General features: G+C 46.5%; 2 protein-coding genes across 4 annotated transcripts; one reads left to right on the top strand and one right to left on the bottom strand.

Moving 5' to 3' along the window:
- The first annotated feature begins 4,485 nt into the window (after positions 1 to 4,485).
- Positions 4,486 to 7,234, top strand: leap2 (liver-expressed antimicrobial peptide 2). Its single transcript, XM_062455680.1, has 3 exons — positions 4,486 to 4,912; positions 5,241 to 5,410; positions 5,563 to 7,234. Exons 1-3 carry the CDS (start codon positions 4,856 to 4,858, stop codon positions 5,600 to 5,602), a joined length of 267 nt encoding a protein of 88 aa, XP_062311664.1. The 5' UTR covers positions 4,486 to 4,855; the 3' UTR covers positions 5,603 to 7,234.
- Positions 7,235 to 12,225: 4,991 nt separating this feature from the next.
- Positions 12,226 to 16,206, bottom strand: LOC134016288 (uncharacterized). Of its 3 annotated transcripts, none has more exons than XM_062455677.1 (6): positions 16,095 to 16,206; positions 15,890 to 15,931; positions 14,205 to 14,468; positions 13,413 to 14,120; positions 12,297 to 12,397; positions 12,226 to 12,255 (listed from the first exon to the last, which is right to left on the bottom strand). In XM_062455677.1, exons 1-5 carry the CDS (start codon positions 16,123 to 16,125, stop codon positions 12,339 to 12,341), a joined length of 1,104 nt encoding a protein of 367 aa, XP_062311661.1. In that variant the 5' UTR covers positions 16,126 to 16,206; the 3' UTR covers positions 12,226 to 12,255; positions 12,297 to 12,338. The 3 variants fall into 3 exon arrangements, with proteins under 3 accessions (XP_062311661.1, XP_062311662.1, XP_062311660.1); XM_062455678.1 differs by having other exon boundaries at positions 12,226 to 12,397; positions 13,413 to 13,784; positions 13,875 to 14,120; XM_062455676.1 differs by having other exon boundaries at positions 12,226 to 12,397.
- Positions 16,207 to 17,307: the final 1,101 nt, after the last annotated feature.

Raw genomic sequence — 17,307 nt, 5'->3', positions numbered from 1 at the left:
GACTTGAGAACATGTAATCCCTCCCACGGGGGCAGCGTGATGGAGAAGTGATGGAGGGGGGGGGGGGCAGTGTGAGGAGAGTCACATCAGCTGCAGATGGGTGAACAACAAACTGGGGGACCCTCTCCCACCCCCCCACCCCCAGAATCAATTCAAATCAAGTGCACCCCAACTCATATCACATGTCAGCGTATCTGATAAATACCAGGAGTGCTCTTGATTTAGCAGCCCTGGGTATGCCTGGAGTTGTGTCACAGGGGCAGGGTTCAGGTTTATGACATTGATTCTTTCGTCAGATACAAGCTGGTCTGCCAGAACTAATCTATTATCAAAGGTTAACTAAGACATTGATCATTATTTGTCTGTCTCTATTCTGGCTGCTCTAACTCTCCCTCTCTCTTCCTCTCTCTGTCTATACCTCTCCTTCCCTTCCTCTTTACCTTTCTATTTGCCTCTCCATCTCTCTGTCTGCCTCTCTCTACCCCTCTCTGCCTGCTTCTCTCTCTCTCCCCCTCTCTGCCTGCCTCTCTCTCCCCCTCTCTGCCTCTCTCTCTCTCCCCCTCTCTATCTGCCTCTCTCTCCACCTCTATCTGCCTCTCTCTCTCTCCACCTCTATCTGCCTCTCTCTCTCTCTCCACCTCTCTATCTGCCTCTCTCTCTCTCCACCTCTCTACCTGCCTCTCTCTCTCCACCTCTATCTGCCTCTCTCTCTCTCCACCTCTATCTGCCTCGCTCTCTCTCTCCACCTCTCTATCTGCCTCTCTCTCTCTCTCCACCTCTCTATCTGCCTCGCTCTCTCTCTCTCCCCCTCTCTATCTGCCTCTCTCTCTCTCCACCTCTCTATCTGCCTCTCTCTCTCCACCTCTCTATCTGCCTCTCTCCACCTCTCTGTCTGCCTCTCTCTCTCTCTCTCCCCCTCTCTATCTGCCTCTCTCTCTCTCCACCTTTCTATCTGCCTCTCTCTCTCCACCTCTCTGTCTGCCTCTCTCTCTCTCTCCCCCTCTCTATCTGCCTCTCTCTCTCTCCACCTCTCTATCTGCCTCTCTCTCTCTCCACCTGTCTATCTGCCTCTCTCTCTCCACCTCTCTGTCTGCCTCTCTCTCTCTCTCTCTCCCCCTCTCTGTCTGCCTCTCTCTCTCTCTCCCCCCCTCTCTATCTGCCTCTCTCTCTCTCCACCTCTCTATCTGCCTCTCTCTCTCCACCTCTCTATCTGCCTCTCTCTCTCTCCACCTCTCTGTCTGCCTCGCTCTCTCTCCACCTCTATCTGCCTCTCTCTCTCCACCTCTATCTGCCTCTCTCTCTCCACCTCTATCTGCCTCTCTCTCTCCACCTCTATCTGCCTCTCTCTCTCCACCTCACTATCTGCCTCTCTCTTTCTCCACCTCTCTATCTGCCTCTCTCTCTCTCTTTCTCCACCTCTCTATCTGCCTCTCTCTCTCTCTCCACCTCTCTATCTGCCTCTCTCTCTCTCCACCTCTCTATCTGGCTCTCTCTCTCTCCACCTCTCTATCTGCCTCTCTCTCTCCACCTCTCTATCTGCCTCTCTCTTCTGTCTCAGTATGTACCTCTCTCAACCTCTCCACCTTTTCTCTCTTCCTCAATGCTTCTCTCTACCGCTCTCTCTCCACCTCAATACCTCTCTCTCTCTCCCTCCTCATCTCTGCATACCCATCTATCCCTTTCCTCTGAACTCTGGTGTGTTTAAACCACTGACATCGGAGGGATTCACCTTTTTGAGTCCACCTTCCCAGGAGCACTTCTGATTCAATATTTAATCGAGACTACATTGAGTGTGTGTGAGTGTGCATGTGTGAGTGTGCACATGTGTGTGTGAGTGTGTGTGTGTTTGTGCATGTGTGAGTGTGCACGTATGTGTGTGTGTGCATGTGTGTGTGTGGGACAGACTCAAGGCCTGTGTCCTCGTGCAGCCTTCTAAGTAACCCTCTTCTATGAACTCTGCGCTGGTCCCATTTGATTAAAGTTCATTTCTGCCCATGTCCTCTTTTATAAGACTTGGCCAATCAGAGTTCAAAGGTGGATCGATACCTGGAGCTCTCGTCCCTATCTGGAACGAGAGGTGATGTGGAGAAACAGAGTCAGACCTTGCATGCTCGCCTTTCTGGTATCAGATGCTGTGGGCTCACGGACCAGTGGTTCGGTGTTCCAGAACAGCCAGGGTTCCGCCTTCAGAAGGTGTCCAGGGTTCTAGAACCCACGGCTTCAAGTTGGAATGGGGTGAAAAGGAGTGTGTGTGGAGAGGTTTCTTTGTTTTCCCTGTTTCAGTGTGTGTGTGTGTGTGTGTGTGTCCTGTCCTTTTGCTAACTCTACCAGTCAAAGGCCGTTACTTAACCTTGTGTTAATCTGCAATTATAAGAATGAAAATATGAGCGTCCAGTGTTTGGATGTCTTCAGCGTGACTCTCTCTGGATGCAGATCATGTCTACTGGGTGAGGCAGGTTGAGGCTGTGTTCTGTGTGAGGCTGTGTGAGGCTGTGTGAGGCTGGGCTCTGGGTGAGGCTGGGTGAGGCTGGGTGAGGCCGGGGGCTGTGTGAGGCTGGGCTCTGGGTGAGGCTGGGTGAGGCAGGGGGCTGTGTGAGGCTGGGCTCTGGGTGAGGCTGGGTGAGGCTGGGTGAGGCAGGGGGCTGTGTGAGGCTGGGCTCTGGGTGAGGCTGGGTGAGGCAGGGGGCTGTGTGAGGCTGGGTGAGGCAGGGGGCTGTGTGAGGCTGGGCTCTGGGTGAGGCTGGGTGAGGCCGGGGCGGGGGCTGTGTGAGGCTGGGCTCTGGGTGAGGCTGGGTGAGGCAAGGGACTGGCTGAAGCCCTATGAGGTTCTACATGTCATAGTTCACTCTTGCAGAAATTCAGAAAATGATTGAGTGCCGATGAGTCAAGCTGAAGGATTCTGCTCCGTGGCTGAGTCATGTGACCCGCACGCACACACACACACACACACACACACACAGTGTTTAACAGATGAGTCAGAACTAGAAAGTTGTGATGCACATTCCGGAAATCCATCAGAACTCAATCTTGGTGTTCTGCCGATCAAAATCAGAGAGTTATTTGTCACATGCAGAGTACAGCGAAAGTCATTCTGAGTGTTGAAATCTTATGACAAGGCAAGGCAACAAACACATAGTTGACAATAAATAAAATAGAAATAAAACAGTGTAACACTGTGTTGACAGTTATAACAAAATATACATTTTATAAATATAGTGTTGAAGTGCCACTTGTGGATGTGTCCATGAAACAGATTAAGGTTGTTGATTGAGAAGGCCTGAGGTACAAAACACGCCGTCCAGATCTACTAACACAGGACAGGATTTCCACCCCTGTGCTCTCACCTGTCCAACACTGTGCAGGTCTGCTGAATGGGGGCTCAGATGTCTGAGCGGTTAGGGAATTAATCGGAAGGTTGCCAGTTCGAGCCAAATGACGTTGTGTCCTTGGGCAAGGCACTTCACCCTACTTGCCTCGGGGGAATGTTCCTGTACTTACTGTAAGTCGCTCTGGATAAGAGCGTCTGCTAAATGACTAAATGTAAATGACATGCAGTCTAGATATACTGAAATGAGACAGAGCGGGTGGGAGACAGTGTTTGCACTGGGAGGGGCTGGAGACCTCTCTGAAACCTCTCACACTGTCCAAACACTGTACAAACACTGTACAAACACTGTGCAGAGGTGTGTGGAGTTGCGGAACCTATATGTGTGTGTGTGTGTGCGCGCGTGTGACCTTTGCTCCGGTGACCGTGGGACCCGACCCAGATGCAATAAGGCCAGGATTACTGCCTGGAGATAATCAATGCAGAACGGTCCAAGTCCAATGCTTATGATTTACACGTGTGTGTGTGTGTGTGCATCTAGGATTGTGGGGTGAGAGAGAGAATAGAGCATAAGGTAGAGAGAAAGAAAAAAAAGAGAAAGAATGATAGACAGAGAGAGAGAGAGAGAGAGAGAGAGAGAGAGAGAACCTAAGAGAGAGGGGGGAGAGAAGTTTATCAGCCACCCAGACAAAGTTCCCCAAAGCTGTTCCCATAGGACAACAACCCCTTTACAGGAAGGACCGTTGACACTCTCTGTTAACCCTTACTACCCCACCCTGTATCCCCCCCCCCACCCCACCTTCCCCGCGGTCATGGTCGCGGCGCCTGTCAGACCGTAAGCTAACACACACTGGTCTCATTATCAGAACACGTGACCTCACAAACAGAGCGCACTGAGAGGTCGTGGGTGGGGGGGGGGGGGGAGGTAGAGAGACAGAGAGAGAGAGCAGGGAAGACAGAGAGAGAGAGAGAGAGAGAGAGAGAGAGAGAGAGAGAGAGAGAGAGAGAGAGAGAGAGAGAGAGAGAGAGAGCAAGAGAGAGCAAGAGAGAGAGAGAGAGAGGAGAGAGAGGAGAGAGAGCGAGAGAGAGAGAGAGAGAGGGAGAGAGGAGAGAGAGGGCAGACTGATGACTTCACACACACAGAAGAGGTGCCTCCTGGGTGTTGCCCAGGCTATAAGAGAGAGAGGCTGTGTTCTGGTTATTGCTGACTAAGGCTGCAAGACTACCACCGCCAAGAGAGACCAGCTCCTTGCAGATATTCCTCCTCCGAAGAGAGATACCTACAGAACCTCTTAGAGGAGAGACAGTCCACGGCTCCACTGACCCAGCGATCTGAAGAGTCTCCAGACTGAGAGATCTAAAAGGAGAGATCTACAGACATATATAAAACAGATGCTTTAACCAGGGCTGAAGAGATATCTACAGAAGTTCTATCTCTTGCTACTCAGAGAGACGAGATTTCTTTCGAAAGACACCCTGACATCCTAGGATATCCCAGCTCCTCCTCTTCCTCCTCTACCTTGATCTACCATGAAGAACATGGCTGCCCTAGTCTGCTGTCTGCTGGCTATGCTACTGGTCCAACAGGTAAGAAGGACGAAAGGAGGAAAGACAGTGACTGAGAAAGAAATGTTTTTAGTCATACGAAAAATGTGTTGATGAGAGAGAAGGAGAGAGAGAGAGAGAGAGAGAGAGAGAGAGAGAGAGAGAGAGAGAGAGAGAGAGAGAGAGAGAGAGAGAGAGAGAGAGAGAGAAAGAGAAAGAAAGAGAAACAGAGAAGACAATAAAGAAAGTCACTCAGTCTGTGCTAACATGCTACTGTGGATATGTGATGTGGTGTGAATATACATCGGTTTTCTCAACGGATTCTCTTTTAAAATGCATTTAAATTATGATATATATTTTAATGTTTCAGATTTCCTGTGGTCCTGTTCCATCTCGGATCGACCAATCAGGCCCGGAGGACGGTGCCGTCGGCATTCTGAAGAGAACAGCTCGCATGACTCCGCTGTGGAGGGTCATGGGCAGTAAGCCATACGGAGCGTACTGCCAGAACCACGTTGAGTGTTCCACTGGAATCTGCAAGTGAGGAACTCACACACACATGTACACACACACAAATACAGAAACATACGTTACGAGAAATATACACACAAGAACACACACACAACACACATATACAGTATACACACACACACACCATTCGTGAGCTGCTGTTAACCCTTCTTCTCTCACAGGGGCGGCCACTGTACCTACAGCCAGCCAATCAAATCCTAGATGTCAAAGACATGGAGAACGGCAGCCAATCGACGTCCTCGCCATCCTCCCTTCCTGGAATATTCCTCTGTTTTCCTCATCCCTTTCTCCCTGTGTGTGTTCAACTCAGTGCAAGGCTTCAAGCCAATCTTTGACCCTCGCTGGGTGTTTCAGTGTTAGAATCCAGAGATAGGGATAACATACAGATATGCTTTATATAAGCAGAGAGCGTTAGTGTGTGTGTGTAAGGTGTGTTTTAGAATACGCTACAGGGCAAAAACGTTGTGTTCCTCAGAGAGTTAAAGGCCAAATCTGATTGGTTGGTTTCGTTGAGATCAGAGGCAATAGCCTTAAACGTTACCCCTAGCAACAGCGGTGTCTAAAAGTCAGCTCAGTTTAATCAGAGTTTCAACCAAAAACCAGTGTTCCCCTGTTCATTGGAATGTTGGTGACGTTGTTTTATCGAGATCAGAATTCATGACGTTTGTCAGGTATTGTGACCTCACGTTGAGAGTTCGGCTCGCGAAGACTGGTCGCGTCAGGGTTCCAATCAGGAAGTGAGCGCGTCGCATGTCAAATGAGGCAGTTAAGAGGCTGGACTGGGGATGGGTGAGACAGATCAAGAGAGAGAAGAGAAATGAGGGAGGGCTGAGTCACTGACTCAATCATACTGATATGGAGAGGGGGGGGTGGAAAAAGAGGAAGATCTAGACAGAGAGAGAGAGAGAGAGAGAGAGAGAGAGAGAGAGAGAGAGAGAGAGAGAGAGAGAGAGAACAACTAAGGAGTAAGGGTTACATATATTGATCTTGACCTGTTCATTTTTTTTTTTTTTACAGATGTTATATACAAGCTTACATTTGTCTTTTTCTATTTTTTTTTACATTATTGTTTACAATTGATCAGTTTTTCAGGTATATTACAGTGTATTTTTGTGATATTTAAATCTGAATCAGTCATGTTTGTTAAACATATTCAGTATCCAAAATATTATTTGCAAGATCCAATTCCTAAGAAATGCAAGTTATGCCTGTACAACCTCCAGCAATTAATCTATTTTACAGTATTTTATATTCTATACCGCATGCATTGAAAGCTTGTGTCATCTGAAATTCAGAAAAAAACTATTTATTTTATCCCTATAAAATCACTTTATAATATTTTATAGCCAAATATTTCTGTGCATTATCTGTGGTTTGACGCTCGATTATGTAAAAGTGTTTAACTGTCACAGAACATCTGGTCCGAAAAATCCACTTTGTAAAGTGTTCCGATTCCATTCTCCCAGCCCAACCTTTGGATCCTGGAGAGTGACAGAGGTTGACATAATGGTGACATAATGGTGACTTGTTTGTTTTGATTGGTTTGTTCAGGGTGGAAAAGTACAGTCTGGTTGTTTCATGTTTATGTCCACAAGGACAGGTACAGTGGTGAGTCCAAGACTGGTCCTGTTTGACCAAAATCCTCTCTGGTTCCGAATATTCTTCCTACATAAATAATCCTAGTCCTATGTGAGCGATTGTTCTTGTTTTGTATGTACTGTGTTACGTTGAGGGGTCGTTTGTTTCGTATGTACTGTGCGCTCCTGCAGAGCCAGATCCGTGTTGAAATATCTTTTCAATAGAAACTTCAATAAAAAGCACTTTAAAAAGAAAGCAGTCCTGTCTGATGCAACTACAAAAAATATTGGCATGACAACGAGAAGATGCATATGTTGTTGCCAAACCCTCCTCCTTCCTTTCCTTCATTCCCTCCCTCCCTCCCTCCTTCATTCCTTCCTTCCTTCCCTGCCTCCCTCCCTCCCTCCCTTCCTCCTTCTCTCTCTCTCTCTCTCTCTCTCTCTCTCTCTCTCTCTCTCTCTCTCTCTCTCTCTCTCTCTCTCTCTCTCTCTCTCTCTCTCTCTCTCTCTCTCTCCCTCCCTCCCTCCCTCTCTCACTCCTTCCTTTTTTTGTTTGCAACACTGTGGCTGCCTCAGATCTGCTGGCTCATCACTGTGTTCTGATGGAGAGGCTGTTGAGGACTCCAGGCCTGCAGCTGTGGTTGCTGGTCTTCGCTCCAGCTGGAGGTGCAGCTGGCCAAATCGCACCCAATACAGTACACGTAAATCATAGACATGGATCATAAATGTCTCCGAATGATGTATGTTGGACTGTGTGAGTGTGCCTGTGTTAGTGTATGTGTGTGTGGTGTGAATGTGTGTGTGTGGGTGTTGTGTGTGTGTGGTGTGTATGTGTGTGTGTATGGGTGTTGTGTGTGTGTGTGGTGTGTATGTGTGTGTGTATGGATGTTGTGTGTTTGTGTGGTGTGTATGTGTGTGTGTATGTGTGTGTGTATGGATGTTGTGTGTTTGTGTGGTGTGTATGTGTGTGTGCATGGGTGTTATGTGTGTACATTGGCATGTGTTGAAGACATTTTTTGATGACTCATCTCTTTAGGCCCCCAGCTAGCTGAGTCACAGAACCTCAGCGTGCTTGGAGCTCCATGGAGGTTGTCCTCTCCAAGCCAGATGTTCTCCCCGCAGACAGGCCTCAATCCTGGGATACAATAATGCTGAGACAGGGGTGGGGGATTGACTGTGGAGGGTAGAGAGAAGAGGAGGGAGGAGGAGAAGTGGGTAGGAGAGGAAGAGGAGGAGAAGTGGGTAGGAGAGGAAGAGGAGGAGAAGTGGGTAGGAGAGGAAGAGGAGGAGAAGTGGGTAGGAGAGGAAGAGGAGGAGTAGTGGGTAGGAGAGGAAGAGGAGGAGTAGTGGGTAGGAGAGGAAGAGGAGGAGAAGTGGGTAGGAGAGGAAGAGGAGGAGAAGTGGGTAGGAGAGGAAGAGGAGGAGAGAAGAGAAAAAGAAAGTAGAAGAAAGTAGAAGACAGGAGAGGAGAGGAGAGGGGAGATTAGCTTGCGACATCGGCATGTAGGCCTTGTCTCTCCCCGGGTCAGGCAGAAGCACCAGGGATGTGTCTCCCTCAGGGGCAGCTTGGCGGGCTGCAGCCCCAGCACGGAGCCTTTTCTTTGGGTAAAAGGACTGGATCTGCAACCGCTCTCAACTCCCCCGTTCCACCCGAAAACACAGCATTCCGTTCTTCTGACGGTGCCATGCTTTCCCCCTTGCCCTCCATACCTCCCGGGAACCACGAGGCACGTCAGTGTGCAATGACTCGAGTAAATATGCATCAGTTCCTGGTGAGTAAATCCACGAGTCAGCAGAGAAGTTGGCAAATGGACTTATTCAGTACATTTACATTGACATGTATTCATTTAGCAGACGCTTTTATCCAAAGCGACTTCCAAGAGAGAGCTTTAAAAAAAGGGCATAGGTCACTGATCATAAACAACGAGAGCCCCAAAAGCATTGAGGGTAGCCAAAACATGAAGCATACATTGTGAAAAGCAAATAAGTGCCAATGGGAAGAAACATAAGAACATGTAGTTAAACAAGTTACAAATTAAACAACATGAACCTCAAAAGTGCAAGAGTGTACCTGTAGGAAAGCAAGCAACAATAATATAGTTTCCAGCGAGTACAAGTAGTTAAATCAATTACAACTAACCAACAAGTGCAACAAGTCCCTCAATAATTGTCATTGTGTTCCTGGAGGAAATAACCTAACATTGGATCCATCAGTAGGCCTACTTTTTGTTACTGCGGAGGAATTAAATCTATACTGCTAATTCAATGCTGTTATTTCATATGTTCTATGTCTCTGTTGAATAAAAAACAATCGGTACCTCAGATATACTATATGTGTAATAACAAGGCTGAACATATATTCCAAATATATTCAATGATCCAGATATAATAATGATGAACTTATATTCCAATTGTATGATTATGCACCAAGATGTGACTGTGTGTGAAAGAGAGAAATAGGCCTTGCTCAGGAGAATGTATCTTTTTAGTGAGGAGAGGAATACAATAAAGTCAGTGTCAGAACTCCAAGATAAGGGTCTTGTATGTTTACCCAGAGTTCAGATTTGAGGGAAGGCTGGAATGCTGAACACAGTATCATTCTTATACAGGATAAAGAGTTACATCTTTAACTTTTCTAACAGTCAGCCTACTGGCGGCGGGGGGGGGGGGGGGGGGGGGGGGTGTACGGGGTGATATGATTTGCTGCAGAGAATGTGGACGTCAAGGCCGGTGAGAGGTACTGGATGGGGGAGGCGAGATGGTCACACCATGGGACAGGAGAGGGTACAATGGGCCTCACAACTCTTGAGAGTAAAAGTGTCAACACCAGGAGATAAGAAGATCCAATATGCCATGGAGAATGTATCCTTTTGCTCCTTGACATCATCAGACCTTTTGGCCTGGTCTGCTCTCCCCCCCTTGAATGGCCTGGTCTGCTCTCCCCCCCTTGGCTTGGATGATGATATGTCTGTCCCCCCCGTCCCCCCCTCCTTGGACATCATCAGACCTTTGGACTGCCCACAAACTCCTCTTGAGACCCTAATTGTATGAGCACATCCCCTCCCCACTGTCTTCTGACCAATGACCTAACAAAAACCTCCCTCTCAGGGTGTACAAGACCTGTGTGCCCGGGACAGGTCAGCAGGATTTGGACTGGGTCTGGGTCAGACGGCTGAGCGGTTAGGGAATCGGGCTATTAATCAGTAGGTTGCTGGTTCGATTCCCGGCCGTGAAAATAACGTTGTGTCCTTGGGCACTTCACCCTACTTGACTCTGTGACTCTTTACTCTGTGAAGTGAGACTGGCATCACTGATCTAGACTGAGACACCTTGGTGTGCTGTATTCATTGTTTGATATGCATCATTTCTTATCTTATTGAAACTATAAAGAACTTGTTCTGGCATTTAACCTGGTATTCTTCTCCACCCTAATTAGAACCCACTCTACATGACCTTGAATTGATCAGTGAAAATAACGAAGCTTTTTATGAACTGCCATGTTATTTATTCAGAGCGTGTGTCCTTCATGACTCAATAATAAGCCCTATCATAGCGCCTATTAGGTATCAAGGCGACAACAGCCTTCCGTTTCAAGGTAAAGAAATTGTGCTATCTGCTTGTTATTCTCATTCTCGTTTTGTTTAGCTAAATTCAGACAGATATCTGGCGTTAATAAAGCCACGAAAGAGCAAAGAACCTACCACGGTTGCTTCACAATATCCATTTGTCTTTCTCGATCCCCGCTAAAATATTTTAAAACCCATTTTCCCCTAGCCAGTCTCCCATACTTCTGAGTAATTGATCTGGCTATTAAATGTCTGCTATCATACAAGGTTACAGGGCTAGATTGGAGGGCAAGGTCGACACCAACGCAACATAATAAATATTTTGGTTTGGATGACAGTTTGGGACCATGGACTTTATACTGCCCCCTTGTGGCGCATTCGTGAAGTTACGCCACGCAGAGTTCCTGCAGTGCTCGTGTCTCCAGTATAAACGCCGTGCACAGCTGATTTGAGGCTCGACGACCTACGATTTTAACCCTCTTGTTGTGTTCCTGGTCAATAGTGACCGATTTACAAGTTTTCTCTATGAAATAATGTAGTTAATTTATTCTGATTGCCACAAGGTTCCATGACTTTGTCCACACACGGTATCTAAACAGCCAAAACATTTCATAAACATTTGGGTGTTTTAACTAAAGTTAACTTTAACTTTTGTACACCTGTGGTTTTCCCGGTCAAAAATGACCATCATTATCATTCGAATGAATGGGTAAGACAAAATGTTTTTTATAAAATGTTGTTCAGGCACACACAACAGATGCAACAGATACAACAGATGGACACTCTTACCCTCCCAGACCCCAACATGCACGTGTGTTTGAGTACACATATGCACACACATACACACACACACATACACACACAGACTATGATCCAGCTGAGCTGCTGCCAGCAGGGTCTGAAGACACGCCCCCTTCCACTCCTTCCATCCTGGGGCGACCCTGATAGGCCAGCTATCAGTCCTGTGGAGGAGGGCCCCCTCCACTTTTCTTTGCCTAATTTTTCTTCCTGTTGGCTGCAAGATATTTAATTGTTCTTTAGGCCCTTTGGATACCAATATCCTACAAAAGGGACTGACTCAGGCAATTCAACCTTGTACTTGTTGGCCTTAAAATATGTGCAAGTATTGCCTACTGCTACTTACCGGTTTGAATTATGTTTTTATATTTACTTTTTATTTGCTCCCACGATCGTTTGCCACTGCCAGGGTTGCAACTAAAATAATACAGCAACAAAAGTTTAACTATTTTCTGCCAGCTTGGCAGCAGCGACTTTGTTGATTTTTGCCAGTATTATATGTTTGTATTCCTGATATGTTTGTATTACAATATTTCACGCAGGAGGAGTAGACAAAGTTAGTAAGATTATCTGCTCCTCCTGAGTGAAATATGTGGCTCTTGTTTGGTCCATGTTAGTGATTGGACATACGGTGCAAACACCGCCCCTTTATGTGAACACGCACGTCTCTAGATTGGAAAGATCTGGGTTGAGTTAGAGAGTTGATAACCGCCGTCGTGAAACCGCTTATCGTGATTGCGATTGTCAGGGTTAGTGAAGCCGGGTAACTGAAAGTAATCCAGAGCATGTTGATCTTGATTCGTAGTACAGGCCTCAGAGGCCTCAGAATTGCTGAGTTTGAAATAACAACATTACCTTATAAAGAAGCAGAGAGAACAGGAAGTCCGCATTCTCTGTTTTTATTGGTTATTTAGTCAGCAGGCGAAGCGGATGATTTGTTGACAACTTTAATAAAAACAGGAAGTAGACACACATACAGCGTACTGCTCTGCAGACTCAGGGTGAATCTTCGATGACATCATCCTTCCTCAGTTCCCTCTCAGCATGACCTGTTGCTATGGAGACAGGAGATATACAGTATTTACATGTGTAGTTTGAATATATTAAGACTAAACGTTGGCATGTATGTATGCATGAAGGTATGTGCATATTTGTGTGTCTGTGTAACTGTACTGTACAGTGTGTATGTTTATAGGTATGAAAATATGTGTGTATAACTGCTGTACAGTGTGTGTGTGTGTACAGTATATGACTGTGTGTGTGTATGTACAGTATATTACAGTGTGTGTGTGTGGGTGGGTGTGTGTGTGTGTATGACAGTGTGTGTGTGTGTGTGTGTGTGTAAGTGTGTATACAGTATATGACAATGTGTGTGTGTAAGTGTATGTGCAGTATATGACAGTGTTTGTGTGCGTGTGTGTATGACAGTGTGTATGTGTGTGTGTGTAAGTGTGTGTACGTGTGTGTACAGTATATGACAGTGTGTGTACGTGTGTGTGTGTGTGTGTGTGTGTGTGTGTGTGTGTAAGTGTGTGTACAGTATATGACTGTGTGTGTGTAAGTGTGTGTACAGTATATGACCTTGTGTGTAAAATTGTAAGTGTGTGTACAGTCTATGACAGTGTGTGTGTGTGTGTGTGTGTAAGTGTGTGTACAGTATATGACTGTGTGTGTGTGTGTAAGTGTGTGTACAGTATATGACCTTGTGTGTAAAAGTGTAAGTGTGTGTACAGTCTATGACTGTGTGTGTGTGTGTGTGTAAGTGTGTGTACAGTATATGACAGTGTGTGTGTGTGTGTGTGTGTGTGTGTGTAAGTGTGTGTACAGTATATGACAGTGTGTGTGTGTGTGTGTGTGTGTGTGTAAGTGTGTGTACAGTATATGACTGTGTGTGTGTGTGTGTGTAAGTGTGTGTACAGTATATGACAGTGTGTGTGTGTGTGTGTGTGTGTAAGTGTGTGTACAGTATATGACAGTGTGTGTGTGTGTGTGTGTGTGTGTAAGTGTGTGTACAGTATATGACAGTGTGTGTGTGTGACAGTAGATCACAGGGAGTGTGAGTGTTCTCACCTCTGGACCTGCAGCACATCTCCAGCAGCAGGACAGTGACCACCAGGTAGGGAAGAGACACCAGGATACGACACAGCAGTCTGGACAGAGACAGCAGGGGGGCTGGAGGTGGAGGTGGAGATGGAGGTGAAGATGGAGGTGAAGCTGGAGGTGGAGAGTGATCTGGAGGTGAAGCTGGAGGGGGAGAGTGATCTGGAGGTGAAGCTGGAGGTGGAGAGTGATCTGGAGGTGAAGCTGGAGGTGGAGAGTGATCTGGAGGTGAAGCTGGAGGTGGAGAGTGATCTGGAGGTGAAGCTGGAGGTGGAGAGTGATCTGGAGGTGAAGCTGGAGGTGGAGAGTGATCTGGAGGTGAAGCTGGAGGTGGAGAGTGATCTGGAGGTGGAGGAAGGGCTGGAGATTGGAATGTATGGGTGGTAACTACATCAAAACATGACAAAAACCAAGAGGTGATTATCATCTCACCTCTTACAGCCAGCCAGCTCTCTGGAGATCCTCCCAGCTTAGAGTTGATGCACCTGTACAACCCTGCATCAGATGGAGACACAACAGGGATGGTCATCTCTCCTGCAGCCTCAGTCCTGACCAGAGATCCATCCTTGTAGAAGGCAGCTGTGAGGTCAGAGGGAGGTGTCCGGTATCTACAGTATAGAGTCACAGCTTGTCCCTGGTTCACAGGGAGGACAGGACTCTCCAGGATTACATTACCATCTACAACAGAGGAGACACATTCAAATGATCTTTCCAGAGAATCCTATGAAACAACAGTGATTTATTCAGACCATGTGAACGTACCATGTACTGTGATGTTGACAGCATGGCTGTGTTCTCCTGAGCCAGACTCACACCAGTACACTCCACTGTCTGATGAGAGCACATAACTGAGGATGCAGAAGGATCCTATCAGCCTCCCCCAGCCTACTCCACACTCTGAAGACCTTCCTGCTGTGGTGTTCCACCTCACCCTCCCTCCAGCAGAGCTCCCCTGATCCTCACAGCTCAGGGAGACAAGCTCTAAGCTGAAGAACTGAGATCTGCCGGAAATGACCCTCAGAGAGACTGCAGGAGAGAGAGAGAGAGAGAGGGGGGGGGGGGGGAGAGAGAGAGAGAGAGAGAGAGAGAGAGAGAGAGAGAGAGAGAGAGAGAGAGAGAGAGAGAGAGAGAGAGAGAGAGAGAGAGAGAGAGAGAGAGAGAGAGAGAGAGAAAAGGAACGGGTAGAGACACCGTGAATATTTTGTATTTACAGAAATGCACAAATAAGTCTATGACTCTCTGTTATTGTAATGTACAGACAGCATTTCTGTAAATAAAAAAGATCTTACATAATTGAGTGTGTTTAATCTGACCTGTTATTATGAATACTTCTGTGTCCCTGCCCCTTCATTCTCTCTCTCTCTCTCTCTTCTATGTTTTTTAATTCATTTAGAATATCTAAATAAAATTGTCAGTGCATTTATTGCCACCAGAAGAAGAAGACACTATGGGCAATAGTAATACATTGATTGTTAATAAACTGTGTTACTAACAGCACAGTGCTCTGGTGCACCATTACAAGCACACGTGCCACAGTTGCCATCTAAGCCTGATTTTGTGCTTTTGTATGTGAGGAAAAGGACCTTAAAGTCAATTCTGAAGGTAACGGGGAGCCAGTGTAAAGTAGCTAGGACAGGACTAATGTGTTCTCTCCTTTTAGTTTTGGTTAATAATCTAGCTGCAGAATTTTGAATGAGCTGTAGTCTTTCAGTGGTTTTCTTGGGAAGACCAGTGAAAAGTGCGTTACAGTAGTCCAGCCGGCTGGATATAAAAGCATGAATACACTTCTCTGCATCATAAGGATAGAACAGTAGAATAAGGATAGAACAGTAGAATATGGATAGAACAGTGTAATGGTAGAACAGTAGAACAGTAGCAGAGTGGGAGAAAATATAGAGAAGAAAAGAAAAAGTGAAACATCAGAGATCAGAGGGGAAATGAAGAAAGAGAGAAAGAGGAAGAAACACAAATTGACCGAGCACACCTCCTAAACAGCAAACTGGTATAAAAATGTATAAAAGATGAATAGTTTTTTTTAGCCTGATTTTGTGCTGAGAGGATAGAACAGTAGAACCAAAATAGAACAAACAAGGATAGAACAGTAGAACCAGGATAGAACAGTAGAATAAGGATAGAACAGTAGAACCAGGATAGAACAGTAGAACCAGGATAGAACAGTAGAATAACGATAGAACAGTAAAATAAGGATAGAACATTAGAATGGTAGAACAGTAGAACAGTGGAATGGTAGAACAGTAGAACAGTAGCAGAGTGGTGAGAAAATATAGAGGAGAAAAGAAAAAGTGAAACATCAGAGATCAGAGGGAAAAATGAAGAAAGCGAGAAAGAGGAAGAAACACAAATTGACTGAGCACACCTCCTAAACAGCAAACTCTTAGGTATAAAAGATGAATAGTTGTTCAGATCAAATGTTGATATGCACTAACCTTCTCCTAGAACATCTTCAGACTGAATCAGAGTCACCAACACTGGAGAGAAGAAGAGAGAGGGGGAGAGAGAGTTAGAAGGAGAGAGCAAGATAGGAGAGGAGAGGGAGACAAAGGTGGAGTCATTTGTCATAAAGGTTACAGGACACCTTGACCATACATTTTGTAACACACACACACACACACACACAGAAGGCCTACTCACAGAGCATCAAGCAGAGTGGCGTGAACTCCATCCTGTCTGGCTGCTGACTGACTGTCTAACCAGCGGGGGGGCGGATACCATGAGATACACACACTCATACACACACAAACACACTCATACACACACACACTGATTAGGGGGGCTGATATCATGATATACACACACACACGCTACCACAAACGCACACAGTCAGAAACACACCCTGATGTTGAGCAGCACATCCTGCACCCTGCTGAACACATCCTGCTGTCTCAAGAAGAGGAAGGAAGGAGAGGGAGGGAGGTAAAGAGAGGGGAGGAGGGAGAGGGAGGGAGTGTGTTCCAACTATGTCTGCGTGTGAATGTGTGTGTGCACGTGTGTGCGTGACTTTGCATGTTTGTGTGTGTGCATTCTCTACATGTGTGTGTGTTCTCTACATGCGTGTGTGCGTTCTCTACATGCATGTGTGTGTTCTCTACATGTGTGTGTGTGTTCTCTACATGCGTGTGTGTGTTCTCTACATGCGCGTGTGCGTTCTCTACATGCGTGTGTGTGTTCTCTACATGTGTGTGTGTGTGTTCTCTACATGCGTGTGTGCGTTCTCTACATGCGTGTGTGTGTTCTCTACATGCGTGTGTGTGTTCTCTACATGCGTGTGTGCGTTCTCTACATGCATGTGTGTGTTCTCTACATGCGTGTGTGTGTTCTCTACATGCGTGTGTGCATTCTCTACATGCATGTGTGTGTTCTCTACATGCGTGTGTGCGTTCTCTACATGCATGTGTGTGTTCTCTACATGCGTGTGTGTGTTCTCTACATGCGTGTGTGCGTTCTCTACATGCGTGTGTGCGTTCTCTACATGCATGTGTGTGTTCTCTACATGCATGTGTGTGCGTTCTCTACATGCATGTGTGTGTTCTCTACATGCATGTGTGTGTTCTCTACATGCGTGTGTGTGTTCTCTACATGCGTGTGTGTGTTCTCTACATGCGTGTGTGTGTTCTCTACATGCGTGTGTTTGTTCTCTACATGCGTGTGTGTGTTCTCTACATGCGTGTGTGTGTTCTCTACATGCGTGTGTGTGTTCTCTACATGCGTGTGTGTGTTCTCTACATGCGTGTGTGTGTTCTCTACATGCGTGTGTGTGTTCTCTACATGCGTGTGTGTGTTCTCTACATGCGTGTGTGCTGTCCTTTCTCGTGAGAGAAACACATTCACACCTCCCTCTTGCTGT

Source organism: Osmerus eperlanus, unplaced genomic scaffold, assembly GCF_963692335.1.
Source record: "Osmerus eperlanus unplaced genomic scaffold, fOsmEpe2.1 SCAFFOLD_107, whole genome shotgun sequence".
Lineage (NCBI taxonomy): Eukaryota > Metazoa > Chordata > Actinopteri > Osmeriformes > Osmeridae > Osmerus > Osmerus eperlanus.
This window is presented reverse-complemented; position numbering and strand designations above follow the sequence as displayed.

Excerpts from the sequence above, each read along its gene's own strand:
- leap2 (XM_062455680.1), top strand. The coding sequence starts at position 4,856 with ATGAAGAACATGGCTGCCCTAGTCTGCTGTCTGCTGGCTATGCTACTG. Across the intron at positions 4,913-5,240 it reads CTATGCTACTGGTCCAACAG|ATTTCCTGTGGTCCTGTTCC; the intron begins GTAAGAAGGACG and ends TTAATGTTTCAG. Across the intron at positions 5,411-5,562 it reads TGTTCCACTGGAATCTGCAA|GGGCGGCCACTGTACCTACA; the intron begins GTGAGGAACTCA and ends CTTCTCTCACAG.
- LOC134016288 (XM_062455676.1), bottom strand. The coding sequence starts at position 16,125 with ATGGAGTTCACGCCACTCTGCTTGATGCTCT. Across the intron at positions 14,469-15,889 it reads TGAAGATGTTCTAGGAGAAG|TCTCTCTGAGGGTCATTTCC; the intron begins GTTAGTGCATAT and ends TCTCTCCTGCAG. Across the intron at positions 14,121-14,204 it reads TGTCAACATCACAGTACATG|ATGGTAATGTAATCCTGGAG; the intron begins GTACGTTCACAT and ends CCTCTGTTGTAG.